The sequence below is a fragment of the Pristiophorus japonicus genome, chromosome 10, assembly GCF_044704955.1.
Source record: "Pristiophorus japonicus isolate sPriJap1 chromosome 10, sPriJap1.hap1, whole genome shotgun sequence".
Lineage (NCBI taxonomy): Eukaryota > Metazoa > Chordata > Chondrichthyes > Pristiophoridae > Pristiophorus > Pristiophorus japonicus.
In genome coordinates this window covers 172,131,267-172,154,355 of record NC_091986.1, presented here as the reverse complement: position 1 = coordinate 172,154,355, position 23,089 = coordinate 172,131,267, and the positions used below count along the sequence as shown (strand labels likewise).

The 23,089-nt window shown below is 45.1% G+C and overlaps 1 protein-coding gene across 2 annotated transcripts in view; it reads right to left on the bottom strand.

The window, feature by feature from the left end:
- Nucleotides 1–23,089, bottom strand: part of fryb (furry homolog b (Drosophila)) — a 439,334-nt gene that overhangs the window by 239,946 nt on the left and 176,299 nt on the right. For both annotated transcript variants that reach the window (XM_070892324.1, XM_070892325.1), the window contains exons 21-24: nucleotides 19,381–19,640; nucleotides 18,741–18,930; nucleotides 16,860–16,984; nucleotides 3,378–3,435 (exon numbers count right to left, since the gene is read on the bottom strand). In XM_070892324.1, coding sequence (XP_070748425.1) covers nucleotides 3,378–3,435; nucleotides 16,860–16,984; nucleotides 18,741–18,930; nucleotides 19,381–19,640 — 633 coding nt within the window. The remainder of the gene's footprint in view (nucleotides 1–3,377; nucleotides 3,436–16,859; nucleotides 16,985–18,740; nucleotides 18,931–19,380; nucleotides 19,641–23,089) is intronic.

Sequence of the window (23,089 nt, the reverse complement as noted above, 5' to 3'; positions counted from 1 at the left end):
GAGAACAGGTGGCCACTCTGGATTGTCCCGGGGAACGGTCCCGCACTGCTGGGGAGGTCCTGGACAAATTTGACTCACTATTTCAACCTGGCATTGGCACTTTCATGGGACCAAGGCAGTGATTCACATAAGCCCGGATGCCAGGCCAGCATACCACAAGGCCAGGGCGGTGCCGTACGTGATGCGGGAAAAGATAGAAGGCGAATTGGACCGCCTGCTGAGGGAAGGCATCATCTCGCCAGTCGAATTCAGTGACTGGGCGAGCCCGATTGTGCCGGTGCTCAAGGCGGATGGGTCGGTCAGGATATGTGGTGATTACAAGGCCACCATCAATCGGGTGTCACTCCAAGACCAGTACCCGCTACTGAGAGCGGAGGACCTCTTTGCGACGCTATCCGGTGGCAAACATCTTTCAAAATTGGACTTGACCTCAGCTTACATGACCCAGGAGCTGGCGAGTGAGTCGAAGAAGCTGACCACTGTAACGACACACAAGGGGTTGTTTGAGTACAACAGATGTCCGTTCGGAATTCGCTCGGCTGCCGCGATCTTTCAACGAAACATGGAAAGTCTCCTCAAGTCGATTCCAAGGACGGTGGATTTTCAAGACGACATCCTCGTCACGGGTTGTGATACTGAAGAACACCTCCACAACCTGGAGGAGGTGCTACACAGACTGGGCCGGGTAGGTCTGCGACTGAAAAAGGCGAAATGCGTCTTCCAGAGGTAGAATTCCTGGGGATGAGGGTAGCAGCAGACGGGTTCAGGCCTACTGCGTCCAAAACGGAAGCGATCCTGAGAGCACCCAGAACCTGTAACACGACGGAGCTGCGTTCGTTCCTGGGGCTCCTGAACTATTTTGGTAACTTTCTTCCCAAATTGAGCACGCTGTTGGAGCCGCTACACGTGCTCCTACGCAAAGGTCGCGAATGGGTCTGGGGGGACAGCCAGAAAAGGGCTTTTGATAGAGCATGCAATTTGTTATGCTCCAACAATCTGTTAACACTATATGACCCATGTAAGAAATTTGTTTTAACGTGCGATGCGTCGTCCTATGGGGTCGGGTGTGTGTTGCAGCATGTTAATGCCAATGGTCAGTTACAGCCCATAGCTTATGCCTCCAGAAGTCTGTCCCAGGCAGAAAGGGGCTAAGGGATGGTAGAAAAGGAAGCGCTTGCATGTGTATATGCAGTAAAAAAAATGCACCAGTACCTGTTTGGCAGGAAATTTGAGCTGGAGACAGATCACAAATCCCTAATGTCCCTTTTGGCTGACAACAAGGCCATAAATGCAAATGCGTCGGCCCGCATACAGAGGTGGGCACTCACGTTAGCCTCCTATGACTACACAATTCGGCACAGACCGGGCACCGAAAACTGCGCCAATGCACTCAGCAGGCTCCCACTAGCCATCACCGAGGGGGCAACCGAGCATGCTGCTGAGCGAAAGCGAAGGCTCACCCATAACAGCCCGTCAGATCAAAGTCTGGACAAATAGAGACCCGCTACTGCCTTTCGTCAAGAAATGTATCCTGAATGGGGACTGGGCAGCCACGTACGGGGCATGCCCTGATGAATTTAAACCATTTCACAGGTGCAAGGGGATGAACTCTCAATTCAGGCCGATTGCCTACTATGGGGAAACCGAGTAGTCATGCCCCAGATGGACTGAGAGGTGTTCATCCGAGAACTCCACAATGAGCACCCGGGCATTGTCATGATGAAGGCAATTGCCAGGTCACACGTTTGGTGGCAAGGGATAGATGCAGACCTGGAACTTTGTGTTCGCAGATGCAACACGTGTGCCCAGCTGGGCAATGCACCCAGGGAAGCCCCCCTTAGCCCCTGGTCCTGGCCCGCCAAGCCATGGTCACGCATCCATGTGGACTACGCAGGTCCTTTCATGGGAAAAATGTTTTTGGTTGAAGTAGACGCCTACTCCAAATGGATCGAGTGTGACATTCTCAATTCAAGCACATCCTCTGCCACGGTAGAAAGTCTACGGGCAATGTTCGCCGCCCATGGTCTACCGGACGTCTTGGTCAGCGACATTGGCCCGTGCTTTACAAGCATTGAATTCCAGGACTTCATGGCAGGAAATGGCATCAACCATGTCAGAACAGCACCGTTCAAGCCGGCCTCAAACGACCAGGCAGAACGAGCAGTGCAGTTAATCAAACAGGGGATGTTCAGAATCCAAGGGGGTTCCCTACAAAGCCGCTTATCACACCTCTTGTTGGCCAACAGATCCCGACCACACTCGCTCACAGGCGTTCCACCCGCAGAGCTGCTAATGAAAAGGACGCTCAAAACCAGGTTATCCCTTATACACCCCACCATGAAAGAATTTGTTAAGAGCAGGCGCCGGTCACGATGTGACTACCATGATGGGAATGCGAGGGCACGATGTATTGATGTCAATGACCCTGTCTTTGTCCTCAACTACGCTGCAGGGCTCAAATGGCTCGCAGGCACTGTGATTGCCAAAGAGGGGAATAGGATTCTGGTAGTTAAACTTACCAATGGACAAATCTGCCGCAAACATATGGATCAAACAAAAAGGAGGTTCAGCAACTCCATAGAAGAAGCAGAGGAAGAACACGATGTAGAGTTCACTCCACCACAGGTGACCGAACACTGGAACCAAGTGGAAGAGAGCCCAGTCACTGTGGGCAGTCCGGACAGGGCTGAGGCACTGCAAACAGCAGACACTCAGGCCAGCGCCCAACAACCGGAGCCCCAACTCAGGCGCTCTACAAGGGAGCGTAAACCACCAGAGAGACTTAACCTGTGATCCCAATAAGACTTTGGGGGGGAGGTAATGTCATGTATTCAACTGTCATTGCAATCCATGTATAAACTGACCTAAGTTGTACACCATGAGAACACTGACCACTAGGTGGTGAACTTGTGGGAGACACTCCTAACCTGGACTTTCAGGTATAAAAGGGGAAGCTCCACCCATCTTCTCCACTTCAGTGCTGGCTAATAAAGGTTACTGGTCACAGAGTGACCTTCTCTCTAGTATGGGTCTCGTGTGCATTTGTACTGTATAGTAAGGACATATTAGGACTCAACAGTCACCTGAGAACTCATTAGTGTGGAAGCAAGTCATCCTTGACTCTGAGTGACTGTCTAAGAAAACCTGATCCCAGCCTACTTCAGTTTTTAGATTTACTAAGTTCAAAATTCTAAATAAACTTGTATTTTCATGCTCTACATTTTACTTATTTTATCATAAGTAATTATACAATATCGTTCAATCCGAACAAACATGAGTTGATAGCTTTTAGAATGCTCAAGAAAAAAAATCAGGTTTACCAGAAACTCAAATTCTTTCTCTATTGGTATGCCATGCAAGCAGTCTCAAAAACAAACCTCTGGTCGGCGTTCAAGAGCTTCCTTCATCAATGGATGCAACTCTTCAACTAACTCTCTGAATCAAAAAAAAAGAGAAAAAAATATAATTAGTAACATTCAACGACAAGATATACAAGTCTAGAAATTATTGTTGGTGATATTAACGGATGAAGTCCACTATTTAAGCAGAGACAGCAACCTGTTTAAAGTAAATGGGTTAAAATAAATAGGTTAACACCTGTGTTTAAGTGGTGGACAAAAGAGTGTCATACAAAGGCATTAAGCCTTTGTTTGTCAATATCAACAGTAATTTCTAAGCTATAGTTTTCTAACACTAACAGAAAAATATTTAATCTATGATAACTACAACAAAGAATTAGCAATATAAAAAAATTTACATAGTTACTTTAACCTAATCTAATTTATATCGCACAAAATATATAACTTATTTACATAGTACCGTCTCGACTGCTAATAGCAGGTGTACTGGCCAACACAATTTTCCCACTACAAGGATTGGATGCTTAAACCATAATAGGTTGTACTGTACACCAATTTCCAATGTTAAGCCTCGTCATTTTGTTGCTATGCAGCAAAGCACGGTTGCTGTAACAGACTAAAGCTAGCTAATATATTCTTGACATAGAATTATTTTCAAGTCTAAAATCAAACAACATTCAGGTGTAAAGGATTAAATGGCTGCTTCTGAATTCATGGCCAGTTTGATTGTGCGTTTCTCTTCATCTCTCCCCTTTCATGGCTCTGTTTTGATGCCTGTGATGAAGGGAAGCTTCAATGGAACTTGTTTCATTCTCAGCTTAAATCCAATTTCCAAGACAAAGGGCCAATTTCACAAATATAGTAGTTAAAGGGTATGCATTTCATAAGTGCTTTACATGGATAGTAGCTGGCACAACTAATCTGTTATAAGTGGTGCCTTTGTAATTGACTCCTGTGGCACTGGCAAAAGAGTAGTGCTATTTGCACACATGGGGTTCAGCCCTTAACAAGTCTAGTTCAAGACTGCTGATCAAGCTCGTATGCACATGGGGTGCTGATCAGGCTTCAGGCTTTACAGACTCATAATGCAAGGTGACAGCACCTGATGCACAGCACCACTGTGGCCAAACAATGTATTATGTGCCACATGTATGTTTTCACATTTAGGTGTTCGTCATGGTTCAGTGGTAGCAATCTAGCCTGCGAGTCAGAAAGTAGTGGGTTCAAGTCCCATTCTAAAGACTTGAGCACATAATCCAGGTTAACATTTCAGTGTAGTACTGAGAGCGCTGCACTAGTGAAGGTGCCGTCTTTCAGAGATGTTAAACCGAGGCCCTGCCTGCCCTCTCAGGTGGATGTAAAAGATACCATGACAGTATTCGAAGAAAAGCAGGGGAGTTCTGTCAGTGTTCTGACCAATATTTATCTCTCAACCAATGTCACAAAAACAGATTATCTGGTCATTACCTCATTTCTGTTTGTGGAACCTTCCTGTGCACAAATTGGCTGCCGTGTTTCCTACTTTACAACAGTGACTACACTTCAAAGTACTTGTTGGCTTTAAAACACTTTACGATGTCTTGAGGTCATGAAAGGGGCTATATAAATGAAAGTCTTTCAGGGTTAAATTGGAAAGACCCCGAAACCGGGTGCAGTGATTCAATGTAATGCAGGCAGCAGGCCATCTTCATTATGATTGCTGCCTGCAGCCAACGCTAACCACAGTTTATTGGCTGCATGCATCAGCAGGGGACCCAATATTGTTACTTTCTAACACTACTTAAAACTAGCCTGCACCATTTAAAGCAGGCCTGCACCTCTTAAAGAGAAGGTGCATTGTGGCTGTTGGAGGTACTGAGATCATTTGGAATAGTGCTTACAACAATCAAAAATGGCTGACCATGGGAGAGTGTGTGCACCAATATTTTGCGACACTGCACTGGAGGTCTTGGTGGAGGAGGTGGAAAGGAGGAGGGATGTCTTGTATTCGCAGGGGGGCAAGAGGCCCTCTAGAAACATAATGAGAAGGTAGTGGGAACAGATAGTCATGGAGATATATGCGATAGGTTTAGCTCTGAGGACACAGTGCTGCAAGATATTTAGTGACCTCACACGAATGGTCTAGGTCAGTGAATGCATCTTCAAATGTCATATCCTACCAACTGCACCATTAGCCTCAGCCACTGCTCAATCACCAAACCCCCATCACTCAACGACCAACAAACTCTATCAATATACCGTTTTGGATACTGTTGGAGGAGATGATTTACCAGGGGAAGGCACCAGCAGCCAGGTTCATGGCACCATGGGTGGCTCTGCTGCACAGAAGGGCGGGAAAAAGAGTGGGAGAGCTATAGTGATACGGGAGTCTATTGTAAGGGAAATAGATAGGAGTTTCTGCGGCCGCAACCAAGACTCCAGGATGATATGTTGCCTCCCTGGTGCAAGGGTCAAGGATGTCTCGGAGCGGCTGCAGAGCATTCTGGAGAGGGAGGTGAACAGCCAGTTGTCGTGATACATGTAGGTACCAACGATATAGGTAAGAAGCGGGAAGAGGTCCGACAAGCTGAATTTAGGGAGCTAGGAGTTAAATTAAAAAGTACGACCTCAAAGGTAGTAATCTCTGGATTGCTACCAATGCCACGTGCTAATCAGAGTAGAGGGAGCAGGATAGTTAGAATAAATACGTGGCTTGAGCAGTGATGCAAGAGGGAGGGATTCAAATTCCTGGGACATTGGAACCAGTTCTGGGGGAAGTGGGACCTGTACAAAAGGGACGGTCTGTACTTGGGCAGGACTGGAACTGATGTCCTGGGAGTAACATTTGATAATGCAGTTCGGGAGTGTTTAAACTATTATGGCAGGGGGATGGGAACCTATGCAGTGAGACAGAGCGAAGTAATATGGAGTCAGAAACAGATGGTAGAAAGGTAAAAAGCAATAGTGGAAGGCCGAGTAAACAAAGACAAGAAACAAAAAGGGCCACACTACATCATGATTCTAAAAGGACAAAGGGTGTTAAAAAAACAAGCCTGAAGGCTTTGTGTCTTAATGCAAGGAGTATCCGTAATGAGGTGGATGAATTAACTGTGCAAATAGATGTTAACAGATATGATGTGATTGGGATTACAGAGACGTGGCTCCAGGATGATCAGGGCTGGGAACTCAACATCCAAGGGTATTCAACATTCAGGAAGGATAGAATAAAAGGAAAAGGAGGTGGGGTAGCATTGCTGGTTAAAGAGGAGATTAATGCAATAGTTAGGAAGGACATTAGCTTGGATGATGTGGAATCTATATGGGTAGTTGTGTACAGACCTCCAAACAGTAGTAGTGATGTTGGGGAGGGCATCAAACAGGAAATTAGGGGTGCATGCAATAAAGGTGCAGCAGTTATCATGGGTGACTTCAATATGCATATAGATTGGGCTAACCAAACTGGAAGCAATACGGTGGAGGAGGATTTCCTGGAGTGCATAAGGGATGGTTTTCTAGACCAATATGTCGAGGAACCAACTAGGGGGAGGCCATCTTAGACTAGGTGTTGTGTAATGAGAGAGGATTAATTAGCAATCTCGTTGTGCGAGGCCCCTTGGGGAAGAGTGACCATAATATGGTGGAATTCTACATTAGGATGGAGAATGAAACAGTTAATCCAGAGACCATTGTCCAGAACTTAAAGAAGAGTAACTTTGAAGGTATGAGGCGTGAATTGGCTAGGATAGATTGGCGAATGATACTTAAGGGGTTGACTGTGGATGGGCAATGGCAGACATTTAGAGACCGCATGGATGAACTTCAACAATTGTACATCCCTCTCTGGCGTAAAAATAAAAAAGGGAAGGTGGCTCAACCGTGGCTATCAAGGGAAATCAGGGATAGTATTAAAGCCAAGGAAATGGCATACAAATTGGCCAGAAATAGCAGCGAACCTGGGACTGGGAGAAATTTAGAACGCAGCAGAGGAGGACAAAGGGTTTGATTAGGGCAGGGAAAATAGAGTACGAGAGGAAGCTTGCAGGGAACATTAAGACAGACAGCAAAAACCTCTATAGATATGTAAAGAAAAAAAGGTTAGTAAAGCCAAACGTAGATCCCCTGCAGTCAGAATCAGGGGAAGTCATAATGGGGAACAAAGAAATGGCAGACCAATTGAACAAGTACTTTGGTTCGGTATTCACTAAAGAGGACACAAACAACCTTCCGGATATAAAAGGGATCAGAGGGTCTAGCAAGAAGGAGGAACTGAGGGAAATCAAGTGGAGGGTAGCCAATGTAACCCCACTTTTTAAAAAAGGAGGGAGAGAAAACAGGGAATTATAGACCGGTCAGCCTGACATCGGTAGTGGGTAAAATGATGGAATCAATTATTAAGGATGTCATAGCAGCGCATTTGGAAAGAGGTGACATGATAGGTCCAAGTCAAAATGGATTTGTGAAAGGGAAATCATGCTTGACAAATCTTCTGGAATTTTTTGAGGATGTTTCCAGTCGAGTGGACAAGGGAGAACTAGTTGATGTGGTATATTTGGACTTTCAGAAGGCTTTCGACAAGGTCCCACACAAGAGATTAATGTGCAAAGTTAAAACACATGGGATTGGGGGTAGTGTGCTGACATGGATTGAGAACTGGTTGTCAGACAGGAAGCAAAGAGTAGGAGTAAATGGGGACTTTTCAGACTGCCAGGCAGTGACTAGTGGGGTACCGCAAGGTTCTGTGCTGGGGCCCCAGCTGTTTACACTGTACATTAATGATTTAGATGAGGGGATTAAATGTAGTATCTCCAAATTTGCGGATGACACTAAGTTGGGTGGCAGTGTGAGCTGCGAGGAGGATGATATGAGGCTGCAGAGCGATTTGGATAGGTAAGGTGAGTAGGCAAATGCATGACAGATGAAGTATAATGTGGATAAATGTGAGGTTATCCACTTTGGTGGTAAAAACAGAGAGACAGACTATTATCTGAATGGTGACAGATTAGGAAAAGGGGAGGTGCAACGAGACCTGGGTGTCATGGTACATCAGTCATTGAAGGTTGGCATGCAGGTACAGCAGGCGGTTAAGAAAGCAAATGGCATGTTGGCCTTCATAGCAAGGGGATTTGAGTACAGGGGCAGGGAGGTGTTGCTACAGTTGTACAGGGCCTTGGTGAGGCCACACCTGCAGTATTGTGTACAGTTGTGGTCTCCTAACCTGAGGAAGGACATTCTTGCTATTGAGGGAGTGCAGCGAAGGTTCACCAGACTGATTCCCGGGATGGCGGGACTGACCTATCAAGAAAGACTGGATCAACTGGGCTTGTATTCACTGGAGTTCAGAAGAATGAGAGGGGACCTCATAGAAACATTTAAAATTCTGATTGGTTTAGACAGGTTAGATGCAGGAAGAATGTTCCCAATGTTGGGGAAGTCCAGAGCCAGGGGTCACAGTCTAAGGATAAGGGGTCCATTTAGGACCGAGATGAGGAGAAACTTCTTCACCCAGAGAGTAGTGAACCTGTGGAATTCTCTACCCCAGAAAGTTGTTGAGGCCAATTCACTAAATATATTCAAAAAGGAGTTAGATGAAGTCCTTACTACTAGGGGGATCAAGGGGTATGGCGAGAAAGCAGGAATGGGGTACTGAAGTTGCATGTTCAGCCATGAACTCATTGAATGGCGGTGCAGGCTAGAAGGGCCGAATGGTCTACTCCTGCACCTATTTTCTATGTTTCTATGTTTCTATGAAATCCTTATTAGTTGGGAAATTGTGTGGGGGAAATTGATGGGATTGAAGGCCGATAAATCCCCAGGGCCTGATGGTCTGCATCCCAGAGTACTTAGGGAAGTAGCCTTGGAAATAGCGGATGCATTGACAGTCATTTTCCAACATTCTATAGACTCTGGATCAGTTCCTATAGAGTGGAGGGTAGCCAATGTAAACCCATTTTTTTAAAAAGGAGGGAGAGAGAAAACAGGGAATTATAGATCGGTCAGCCTGACATCGGTAGTGGGTAAAATGATGGAATCAATTATTAAGGATGTCATAGCAACGCATTTGGAAAGAAGTGACATGATAGGTCCAAGTCAGCATGGATTTGTGAAAGGGAAATATGCTTGACAAATCTTCTGGAATTTTTTGAGGATGTTTCCAGTAGAGTGGACAAGGGAGAACCAGTTGATGTGGTGTATTTGGACTTTCAGAAGGCATTCGACAAGGTCCCACACAAGAAATTAATGTGCAAAGTTAAAGCACATGGGATTGGGGGTAGTGTGCTGACGTGGATTGAGAACTGGTTGGCAGACAGGAAGTAAAGAGTAGGAGTAAATGAGTACTTTTCAGAATGGCAGGCAGTGACTAGTGGGGTACCGCAAGGTTCTGTGCTGGGGCCCCAGCTGTTTACATTGTACATTAATGATTTAGACAAGGGGATTAAATGTAAAATCTCCAAATTTGCTGATGACACTAAGTTGGGTGGCAATGTGAGCTGCGAGGAGGATGCTATGAGGCTGCAGAGTGACTTGGATAGGTTAGGTGAGTGGGCAAATGCATGGCAGATGAAGTATAATGTGGATAATTGTGAGGTTATCCACTTTGGTGGTAAAAACAGAGAGACAGACTATTATCTGAATGGTGACAGATTAGGAAAAGGGGAGGTGCAACGAGACCTGGGTGTCATGGTACATCAGTCATTGAAGGTTGGCATGCAGGTACAGCAGGCAGTTAAGAAAGCAAATGGCATGTTGGCCTTCATAGTGTAAGAGGAAAATTTGGCATTAGGGGTACCAGCGGGACAAGGGTTAAAGTGCTGGTTCCTGCACTGACCCATAAGGAGGTAAAGGCCTTTCTTCTCACGCCTTGTACATTCCAGCACCAAGGCTCCAGAAGGTACTGTTATGGGTTGGGATGCCAGATAGTATTCCAACATGGAATATCAATAGGAAAGAACCTAAACAGACCGCTGATAAAGCCGTGAGAAGAGACCTGAGATAGACTTCATGGCACCAAAGGAAATGTATAACAAATTCCAACCTAATGATACCATTCTGGGAATGGTCTAAGATGTTCACGAGATCATGGCCTATCAGTCAGAGCTCATGACCTGTCAATCCGGAGTAGCACTGATAAGGTAGTCCAATTAGAGAAGTAGCACTGATAAGGTAGTCTAATTAGAGATCTAGGGAGGTCTTGCCCGGGAACAGAGGGGTTTTTGAAATGTATAAAAGTTGTATGATTGTGCTGTTCGGGGAGCATCTCCACTCACAGGCGGCTGTGATGAGGGGTGTTCCCGGACGTTCGTAATAAAGATCATTATACTTTGCCATCTGTCTCTGTCTGCTAACTTCGAGAATTGCTATGTGGGCTGGGGCGAGCGTCGACCCTCTATGTCAGTGGGCCCGCTCTTGGGAAAAGAAGCCTTCCCTCTCTCCCCTCAACAATAGCGAGGGGATTTGAGTACAGGGGCAGGGAGGTGTTACTACAGTTGTACAGGGCCTTGGTGAAGCCACACCTGGAGTATTGTGTACAGTTTTGGTCTCCTAACTCGAGGAAGGACATTCTTGCTATTGAGGGAGTGCAGTGAAGGTTCACCAGACTGATTCCCGGGATGGCGGGACTGACATATCAAGAAAGACTAGAACAACTGGGCTTGTATTCACTGGAGTTCCGAAGAATGAGAGGGGATCTCATAGAAACGTTTAAAATTCTGATGGGTTTAGACAGGTTAGATGCAGGAAGAATGTTCCCAATGTTGGGGAAGTCCAGAACCAGGGGTCACAGTCTAAGGATAAGGGGTAAGCCATTTAGGACCGAGATGAGGAGAAACTTCTTCACCCAGAGAGTGGTGAACCTGTGGAATTCTCTACCACAGAAAGTTGTTGAGGCCAATTCACTAAATATATTCAAGAAGGAGTTCGATGTAGTCTTTACTACTAGGGGGATCAAGGGGTATGGCGAGAAAGCGGGAATGGGTTACTGAAGTTGCATGTTCAGCCATGAACCCATTGAATGGCGGTGCAGGCTCAAAGGGCCGAATGGCCTACTCCTGCACCTATTTTCTATGTTTCTATGTCTACGTTTCTATCAGGACTCATACCTAACAGTCATATGCTTCAACTCACTCTCATACATTTAGTACTGTTGCAAGCCTTACACCCACATCTCACAGCATGTACACACTGCCAACTATTCAACTATGACCCAATCACACAAACATATTGCACCACACTCACCGACATACTTCCGTCTCTCTTGCAGGAGAAACTGGTGTACAACCGGAGGAAGCAAGAACAATAGCGGAAGAGGTGCGCCATGGAGGAGAAGGTGCTGGCCATTGTGGGAAGGGCCATTGCTGAGGGCATGAAGATCAATTGAAGATGACAGTATCCTCATATTTAATCCTCCTGTTCACATTTCACTTCCCCCTCATCCCACAATCTGACTTACAAGCTGCAAATGGTGTACGCATGCACTTCTTACTTTTCCCTCTCCCCTCACCACAAACTTACCCTTGTCCTTTTTCCTTTCAGATACCCAAGAACTGCCACCAACTCAGATACTGGCACTGCGCGTATCTTAGATAGCATAGAAGCGGGATCCTCATGTGGTGAGACACTGAACACAAGTGTGCTGCAGCAAGGCAGGGTTAATAATAGTGCAGGTGCCTACTCGCCAGAGGGCGAGGACGCACATGAGTTCTGCTGCAGAGGACTCAGATGTGCACTTCGATGGGGCAGGCTGCAGAAGAAGGCAGATGAATGTACACAACAAAATGTTTGGTGCATTGGGAAGACTGCCAGAAAGTCTGTGTTCAATGTCAAGGAGCATGGAGGAATCTGGCACAAACTTGGCACAGGGCTTTGTGCAGAGCTTGGAGCCCATCCTTTTGGCCCAACTCCATCAACACACTTGTGGCCCCAACCATGATGCAGCCTCTGATGGACGATGTCTCAGCTTCCATTGCAACATAAGCAGCTTCCACCAAAAGTCTGAGTGCTGCACTAATGTCATGTACAGGCAGGTTGATGCCATGCAAGCTCAGACTGCTGCCATCATGGATATCAAAGGGGCTTGCAGGGTGCCACAGCAGTTCAGCAATCTGTCCTCCAACATTTACTAGGACTGCTGAGACGCCGCCCCGGGCGAGTGGCAGTGACTCCATGGAGCAGGATCCTGCTGTCCTCTCTCAAGATGATAGCATTTGTGATTCCACCCTTGCCACTCTGCCAGATTCTTTGCTGCTGCCTGTCAGCCAGCCCAGAGCTGCTCGAGGTCGGCCTCCAAGGCCATCTGCAGTCTCTTCCACGAAAAGTCAGCAATCTTCCACCAGCCATACTGCAGCCACTGGAGTAGCACCTTCGTGGGAGCACTAGTACTGGCAAAGGCACACAGAAGACAAGCTCTAAGGGAATGCAAGTGTAATTAGTTTAAGGTTGTATGCAATATGGTATGATTTAATTTATAACTTTGTTTTGGAATGTGTATTTTGTGTTTGCTTTTATTTTTGTATTGTGGCCAAGAGGATGATGTAATGGTTACCGACAGAGGGAAGTTAAGGAGTGTGGGATTGTTGATAATTGGGGAACGGGTTGAGGTTATTGGTATTGCACTTGAATTAGTTCTTCACGTACAATCCGAGCAGAAAGTGGCTATCTAGGTTGCAGCATCCCTTCCTCTTCCTCCTCCTCATTTGCCGCTTCTTACCTGTGTTCCTGCTCCTCAGCTTTTTGCCTGATAGATGGTGGCAGGGCATGCAGCATACCACCACGAATCTTGAGACCCACTCAGCCGAGTAGTGCATGGCTCCTCCAGAGCAATCCAGGCAGCGGAATCATTGCTTCAGCATGCCAATGGTCTGTTCTATCACATGTCTTGTGGCAGCATGGATCTCATTGTAGTCATGCTGTGCACGTGTGCGTGGGTTGCAAACCGGAGTCATGAGCCATGTCATCAACTGATAGCCCTTGTCGCCCAGTAGTCATGGTTTGCTGAAATATCGCTGGCACAGCAGACTGCCGCAGAATGAAGGCATTATGCCTGCTGCCAGGATACCGGGCATTGACCTGCATGATGCACTGACTGTGGTCACACCCCAGCTGCAGGTTGAGGGAGTGGTTCCGGTATATGGTAGAGTTAACATGCGGTGCACACAAAGCAATATGTGTGCAGTCAATGGCACTCTGCAACATGGGGTAGCCTGCATTCCTTGCAAACCCTCATGCTCGCTCTACCTGCTACTCTCTGGCAAGAGAGAAAGAAATGAAGTTATTCCTCTTTGAATAGAAAGCTTCAGTGAACTCCCTTTGCAACATTGCACTGTAAACGCTAAAGTGTTGCTAATATTTCAAGCACTAGACTCATAAAAGTTCATATCTACGGTCACCTTCACAGCCATTGGCAATGTGATCCTTGCCCTGCTCTGAGGTTTGAGTTGTGGCTGTAACAGTTTGCAGATTTCAGTGATGACCTCCTTAGTGAAGCGCAGACGTTTCAAACATTGGTCGTTGCTGAGGTTCATGTAGCAGAATTGCTCCCTGAACACCCTGGGCAGATATGGCTTCCTACTGAGAGCCTTAGTCCCCTTTCCTCTCCTCCCTCTTCGAGCAGCTTGCCCTGCTCTGCATGGCCTCTGCTCATTGTCCCAGTCATGCTAGATTCCAAGAGGAAGGCCTACTAGTGCCCCATGTTTGGGAGCAACTGGTCTGTGCAGAAGCCTTGAAGTCAGCAAAAAGAACTTCAGTACCTGCCATACCACTCCCTAGAGACTTTTGAAATTTGAAACAACTATGGAAAACATCAAAAACTTGTAGAATTGTTGCAACAGCCAGAAAAAATAAACCAGCAACTAACATGTAAGTAGTTGAGGAGCCCTTTAGATAGTGATGTGTGATGTCAAGAGAATGGGTGTCAGCTGGAGCATGGAGCACCAAAATAGCAGCGTTGGTGTCAAATCAGTGTGTCGTCTTGATTTGCCTGCTCTGCATACTTCTGGCAGACATTAAGTGTGCGTGCGCTAACCTCTTTACCAAGATTTTGTCTGGTGTGCTTCGTGTCAGAGGTTGTGCACGCGCGCCGCGGCCATCATTTTGCAACCCTAGGGGCACTCATAGCACACAAAATACGGGCGCTACCGAGCCCAATTTTGCCCCCTTTCTTTTAACTGGAATTTTGATAGGTTATTTTAGATGGATGTGAGGTTACTGACATGGCTCTAATGCATGACAATCAACATTTTGAGGCATGGTTAGTACATAAAATTACAACAGTGAAAACAGGCTGTTTGGCCCATCCAGACCGTGTTCGTGTTTGTCCTCCAGCAAGCAGCAGTCCTCGGGGCCAAAATTGCCCCTCCCGACAAGGCCTCTGGCCGCCTGAAAGCGGCGGCCATGGGGCGGCATGAAATGACCGCTGACTCTCCGCGGAAGGGCCGTCATTTCGTAAATTGCCCTTCGTGAGTTTTGGAGCGGTGCCCGGGACCACTCCATCCGTTTTCCCGCCATGGCATGCATGCGCCAACCCCTTACCAACTGGCAGGGACCCCCTCGCGAAATTGCCTCTTGGGAAATGACCCATTTCCTGGTATTGTCCCAGGGGAGCGGCCCTGGCAGCCGATCGGTGAGCTCTCTGTGGCATGGCGGACCGGCTGCCCTTAAAGGGGAAGGCACACTGCCGCAGCCGCCATGCCAGGTCGGCCTGACAATTATGCCCCCCTGGGTTCGGCTGGGCTGCCAAGGGTGCTGGCCCAGCCGAAATCCTCCCTGGTGGCCCAGTGGACCTAACTTAAAAATCTGCAGAGCTCACAGCGGCCCTCCCCTTTAACTGAAGGGGTGAGACGTTGTGACATGTCATTGCAACGTGGCACATCCGCGGCGCTGATGACTGGTCGGGGCAGCGGATCCGCTGCATGGGCACTTCCGTTCCTCAGCCTCCACGACATCCGCCTCGACCAAAAATAAACTTCCAAGTGCCGAATAGCGACGGAATTTCGGCCGCATGGGTTGCGGTGGAGAAAAACTTTAAAAAGCGGAGGGTGTACCCCGTTTCGGGCGGTGGGAAATTTCGGCCCCCTAGCCCTTCTCCTCACCATGTTCCCATATCCCTTTACCCTCCTTCCCATCAATCATAAATCTAATCTATTATTAAATGTTGACATGGGGTGGAAAATTGCGGTCGGGGGCTTCCTTTGGACGAACGCCTCCGAGCCGAAAATATTTTACGAAAATACCTGGTGGTCAGGGAGGCGCCTACGATTCCGGTCGGAGGCCTTCATTCGATGCGCAGTGTACAGGGAAATGACTTCCCCCTACGTATGGAAATGCTGGAGTCACGTGGGCCTGGACCACCAATCACTAGGTAGTATTCTCATTGATAAAAATGGGATCTCTGTTTGTACGGACTCCCATTACTATCAATGAGAAAACCCTCCTAAAACAAGAAACACAGCATAATAAATTTTAAAAAACCTCACATATTTAAAATTAATTGAAATTAAATGTAATTAACTGTTTTAGAAAAAAACATATTTTGGGGAATTTTTTTAATGTGTATTAGTAGGGTTAAAAATAAACTTACCTTAATTGACAGGGTTTTTAACATTAAAATGAAGGATTAAATTTAATTTTTATATGCTTTAAAACTCTTACGCTGGAAAAAGTAAGCTATGCGCCTGCTTTTACCAGGCATAAAAGTTTCAAGGACATTCGCTGGGCATGAGTTGGGCAAATAGCCCAATCTCTCCCGCGCGAATGTCCTTTTCCCGATGATGTTTGACAGATCGGAAAAGTCGGTTTTCGGAGCATGCGTATCTCATCCCAAAAAACGGCTTTTGCGAGGCCTCAACGGGTCTGTGTGCACTTCGTATAGACTTGGCGAGGCAGGAATTTTCGGCCCATGGTACAATCTACAGCCTCACAACTCTATGTAGAAAATGTATTTTCCTCCAGTTGCCAATATGAGTAAAAATGTCAGTGGGCGTGTGAATTGTGTTTCCCTGTTTTATACTTGCACTGTCTTTTCTACCTGTGTACATCATAGGATTTATAATAATTCTAATCCAAAGAGAATCCTTTTTATTCTTATTTATAATTTTTTTCACCATAAGGCATTGCATCCTTGGAGTGCTATTCTGAATTTCCTAAAGCACAGTGGAGCAGGTGCCTCTAAAAACGCAGGGCACCTGCTCAAATTATTCAAACAACTACTTCCCTGCAATATTGCATAGACCGATGGCAATGTTAAAGTGGTACTGCAAGTATCACTCCGCAGAACTTCTGTGACCCTAAACAGATTTGTGGAAATTCTAGGCTTTTGTGGGGTTCTTTACCTTTAAAGAAATGTACAGAACACTCAAACTATAAGATAGTCAGCAAATGACTTTAAATACAAAGGTGATTATTCCATAACTGAAATTCATAATTATCACTGTAATAAGAATTGTAAAAGAGATTTCAAAGACTTGATCTGACTTTATTATAACTGCTACATTTTAGGAGGCAAAGCAAGAAAAGTGGTTTTTGAGGTACCTGAACACAAGAGAATTCGTCCTTCCAAATCCCAGTACCAGTGATTCTGTAATTTCTATGCTTTCAGCACGCATCAATGGGACCAGTTGTTTCAACAATACAGCTACAGATGGCGTTCCTATGACCTGTGCAATGATAAATAATGACAACCCTAAAATAAATTGAAGAACTTTCTGGTACAAATAGATGATTTCACTTTTTACCTTAAAGGCCTTCATTCATTTCATACCAAAAAGCAAAAAAAATGTAGCTAACTAAATATATTTATATTATCTAAAATTCATCAATGATGCTATAAAACTAATACTTCACAATCTGACCCAGTTTATTTTTTTTTGCATAATCCTTCTCTCACATATTTGCAAGACAAGGCAATATGGTGATAGGAATTTCAGATGTCTCTTTCTCTTACAATCTACAGACTTTAAAACCCACGGTTGCTGTTACCCAATAACAAATTTATCTAGTTGCTTCTTTTTCAACTTTGATGGTAATGGTTTTTTCCCCTTCACCTGTGCTCTGCAATCACAAAAATTATGATGTTCACACGATATTGTGTCACATGTAGGAAGCAACCTTTAAGTTTGGGAGTACAAAATGTTCTTTATAGTTTTCCAAATACACACCTCTCCAATTATGTAATATTTACAAAAGTTATTTTCTGTTTTTTTTAAAAACAGTATAAAACAAATATGATGAATAACTTATTTCAGGGTGATTTTTTGTTGAGACCATCTGGTCACCTTGGCCACACAAAATGTGCACCCAAGAGAGAACAGTAGAGACTGTTCCAATGAACTACCATGAAAGAAAAATAGAACTTGCAGTTCTATACAGGCAACTCTCGATTATCCGGGTCCCTCGGGGATTGGGCTATTAAAACTTTAATGAATAAATAGAATCAGCTACAAACAGTAACAAAAGATGGACATTACCAGTATGCATGTACAGGTTCTGTGCCTGGAACCTGGTGCCGGCCCTGCCCCCGTTCCCAACGTCAGCGGCGGCCGTAAGAGACAGCGGCTGCAGCAGCGCGCACACCAGCAAAGCAAGGGCAGAGGAGAGTGCTTTTTACAGTGAGTGAGAGAGAGTCTGTGAGAGAGAGAATGAGCAACTACAAATGAGCAGTATTTGGAAGGCGATTTTTCCAAATTATTTGGAGCTGTCTTTTCACTTGTTAGCAGCAGAATTTTAAATCCCATTACAACGGTTTCCTGTTGGATCAGTGTACGGATAATCGAGAGTGCCTGTACTACTTTTCATGTTATCAGGGCTTCCAAAAGTGCTGCACAATAAATTAATTATTTTTGAAGTGTAGTCACTGCTGTTGTGTAGGCAAACACAGCAGCCATGTTGGACACAGTAAGGTCCCACCAGCAAACAGGATAAATGACAATTTAATCTGTTTTGATGGTGTTGGTTGAGGAATGAATGTTTACCAGAGTACTGGAAGAACTTCTTGTTTTTCTTTGAAAGAAAATATGTGTTCAAGTCTTTTGACTCAGAGGTACAGTACTACCACTGCGCCAAGCTGACAATGAATAAAAAGACACCCAAAAATACCATGGGTTAACTCTTGTTTGTCTTCTTTCCTCTTTTCCAAAAGTAAGCCATATTTGCCTCCCTCAGCTCCTCCCTCCAGAAACAGGGCCGAGACAAGTAACTCAGCAGAGTAGATATTCAACCTACACATTTGCTCATTATAGTGCCATACATTGTTTTTTGAGACACACCCCACATCATTAACTAAAATCACTTCAAAATTAATGTTCTCTAAATAAATTAAAAAATACATCATCTCAAGAGCTTTGGTTTTGCAGTAGAAAGTTATTCAGCTGAAAAGCATTCAATTTCCCCCATGTTAAAGAAGAAAATTGGTACCTTGTTATCATAGCTATAGCTACCGTCAGGAGTGGTAGCCATGATTTCTGGAGTTGAAGCTCGAAGGTGACCAGGACTCATGATACTGGGTTTCGCTACTCCAAAGCAAAGGATAAGATAGTTCCTCCAAAGGGTCACATAATTGTCCCCAACACTTGCTGTACTCACTTTTTTTGTATACATAGGACTACTGCAAAACAACAGCAGAAATCTGAAATTGTAGTCGATCTTAAACCAATTATTGTCTGCTGGAACTATGCATAGAATTACATAAAATTTACAGACAATTCAGCCCAACAGGTCTATGTGAGTGTTTATGCTCCACCTCCCTCTGCCTGCCCATTCCATTCAACAGTGCCTCCACAAGCTGCCTTGGTTCTACAGTTTCCTGCTGATCATTCTCTTTAAGTAGTACAACCATTACATGAAAAATGTGCATTCAATCTTTGCTTAGAATCACTTAGGTCAAAAAACAAATCTTTTCATTATGCCTAGAGCTGAGACCAAGTCTGGTTTTGCTCCAAATTGCTTAAACTTGAGCAGGGCTAAGGAGAGAGGAAGGTTAGCATAATAGAATAATTCTTTCTGTGGTTTCTCGACAGCTTGAAAAAAATGCAACAATTTATTCACTATTACTTACTTCGGATCAATGTGAGGCATCAACAGCTGCAATCTGGTAAAGGCATATGGCCAGGCATAGCTAAGTGCAGTAGGACAATGCTTTGGAAGATTCTCCAGTCTGAGGAAGCTGAAGAGGCACAGAACCCAGGGATCTTTCACGGATTGTGCAAATATCCAGACATGAGAAGGACTCTTTACATCATAATGGCTGTTAACCAAAACTGCATTCCATTCTACCAGCCACTGTAAATCACCATTGTGTCCAAAGGGTAAGGTGGTCTGTACAGAATTATAATTATTAATTTTCATGAAATCAATGTTAAAGTTATGTTCACATTCAGCACAGTATTAACTCCATAAATGAGAAAGACCTTGGCCGTGATTTCCCCTAACTCAGCGGGTCTGTGGTGGGCAAAGTTATTGGTGGGTCCCAACCTCGCTGCTGGTTCCAGCCCGCTGTCCAAAATGATTTTATGTTGATGGTACGTTTGCCAGCCAATTGAAAGAAACAGGTCTGATGACGCTATTTGATGACACGTCATCAGCCGGTTTCCTTTAAGGGACCATGCGCAAATTTAGTTTGACAGTTGTACTGTCAGTGTTCTGCAGCATTGAGGTGCTGCAAACACTGAAACACTGCACAGAGATGCACAGCTACACCCAGCCTCTCCCATGACTCCTTCCATATGGTTATGGAGGGAGTCACACCATGCAGGGAGGTTCTCTTCCCTCCCAATAGGCAGAAGAGACCTCCCCAGGAGACCAACTCAGCCTGGTTGCACATTGCAAGGGAGGACACAAGCAGGGATGTCATAAGGAAGATCTGACTGCAGTGGTGCAAATCTTTCAATGATCTCATTAGATCACAAAATGTTACTGCAAAGCCACATTCAACCTCATCCTGCTGTACCACTCATCACCCTGCCTTCCCTACCTTACTCATTCACAGCCTTACTCACACCAACTTAGCTTGCACCTCCACCCATCCCTCTCTATCTACATTATTACTTCCCCATCTCGCTAGCCAGCTCTCATCCTCATCCTAGTTCAATCATACCAACTGACAACACACAAGGGTAGCCACTTGGGTGTCCATGTGGCATTTCTGTTAATGTGGTGTCAAACATTTAAAACATTATTTTCAACACTTTGCCTTCTTGGACAGATTTGTGTGCACCTTTGGAAGTGGCTTAGTGAGTTGCAGTGAATGGTGAGACATAACTGAACAGACCCGACACGCAGCGGCGGTGGAGGCAATTTAGGTAATTAAGATCTTGTTAAGGGGCTATTAAACACAATTTTGAGCTCAACTTACCATTTTTCTTGTTTTTCCACTCCAATCTGGCTGACTACAATTTTAAACTGCAAGTGGAAAGGACACCTGCTCGAAGTCTTTTCTTGGGGTCCTTTAAATATCCCGATTAGGCTTCAATTATATAATCGAGGCTAATTGCAATATTAACCTGAGGCTTGAATGGGGGAAAACAGTGATGGTTTCCCTATCAGGCCAAAGATCTTAGAAAGTAGCTCCTGGGTCAGAAGAGGCCCAGAAAGCTAAGTTAAAAAAAAAAATGAAATGAAATTTACTTGTGGGCTAGGAGGAGTTGTTGTGCTCCTCCTGGCCAGACAAGGAAACCGCGAGCTTCCCCTACACTGGGCTTTACTGCCCCTTCTCTGACCGGAATCCCTGTCGGACCTGCCTTCTGAAGACTTATTTTTGTGCTGGGACTGACTATATTAAGTACTGTATTTCACAGACCCTCATCATTTTAAAAATTAAGTTGATTCATTGTTATTACTATTTAAAAAATCTATTGTAATGAGCCCCTAACTTGTATTTATACAGCATCTTTAATATAGAAAAATGTCCCATGGCACTTCACAGACAAAAAACAGACAAGGAGCCAAAGATGGCGGAAAGGAGGAGAGTGAGGTGGAGATGTGGAGGGAACCAGGTCAGCCAGGACAGCTACGGGTGGGTGTGCGGACTTGGTGTGGGATAGGATATGGCAATTGAGAGTGGAATGGGAAGGAAAGAAGGGATAAATGAGAGTTGTTAGTGGAGAAAATAAGCCATTTTGTCTGTGAAGCCCACATTACAGCATGGTATTATTATGAAATATAACCTACCTAGTGCCTAAAACTCAGTTTTCCGCCTGACTAACAAGTCAGTTGAACCTTCAGAAGCATCTACATATGTTATCAGGGCCAATTCTGAGCTCCCATGCTTGCAAGTAGTTTATTGCTGGAAATTGTGGGCTCAAATTGCAACATGAAAGTTGATGATATGTTTCCTATAAATGACCCTCCCCACTGGATACGCAGAATCTGTCCCAGTCAATTTACCGTGATCTGGAAGTTATCCACACTCTTCATTTGTAAAGACTGATGTGAAATATATAAAAACTGCCATTTCTGATTCTCTGAAATATTTCTACTTAATTTATTTTTGAAAGGATTTACCTGGTTTTTAAACATATACTTTGCACGTATAGATTTTATTTTAATCTCTCTTACTGTCAATAAAATTATAACTTTCTATTGTCCACTTACTCCTTCTAATAACTATTTTAGTCACCCTTAACTGACTTTTCTATATAACTCGCAGTCTTCACTGCTTCATGATTCCTTGAGGGCTATTTTCAACTGCTGGCCGCCTGTTTCTCACCATAAAAATTGGCGGCCAGCAATTAAAAATAAGTAGGGGGGGAGGTGGGGTGGTGGGGGAGAGATCAGGCAGGCCGACAAATTGGCAAGCAGCCTCAAACAGACAGGAGGCTGCATAAATATGCAGGAACGGGTAGGTGGAGTGGCTGCTTTGCCAACTTGGTTCCCGTTTGGATACCACTTGAAAATCGCCCTCTTGTACTGTTTAGCCTTGGGTAGTTTCTGAAGATGTGTACACTAAGACTGGAATTTTGCCAGCGCTCAGAGGACGGGATTGGAGGCGGGTCATCTGGCAAATCTGAAATGGTTAACAGCGGGTGGGGACTCTGCTATTTTACCACGTGTCGGGTCTGTCAACACTGAACAGCGGTGGGGGAGGCAATTTAGGTAATTAAGATCTTGTTAAGAGGTTATTAAACACAATTTTGAGCTCAACTTATCTTTTTTCCTGTTTTTCCACTCGGTTCCCGCTGCTTGGGATCACATCAGGTAAGAACGTTATAAGTTGTGTCAGCATAAGTTCATTTCTTTACCTGACAGCTGCAAATGTGCTACCAAAGCTCCCATCTCACAGATCAGATCAGAAGCTCTTGCAGGCTGCAAGTCTTTGGAGCAATCTCTCTATCCAGTGTCACTTCATTGGAACAACCTCTCTCACCATTGACAAATCACTTCTGTCATCTTATGTTCACCTGCCATCTATTATATTAGCATTGGTGCCTTTGAAACTATCTCACCTTGGTCCTCAGAATCCCACCACAATCAGTCCCAACACCAGCAGCACCGGGCACACCACCAACCTTCTCCACAAACAACTGATGCTGCATAGGACACAGGGCATTCAGCACTTGACCACATTGCTGCCCAGGACTTCAGGGATGGCCTCACCATGGGCACATTTACTTCACTTGACGTTGTACACTCTGGCTGCCACATGATCTGCCAAGTTGGTACCACCCCACACCAACACCATAAAGCATCCTTACAATGCCCAAGACATTCCTTTCATACTCATCACCATTGTGGGAGGTACACTTATGTCTCACCATTCACTGCAACTC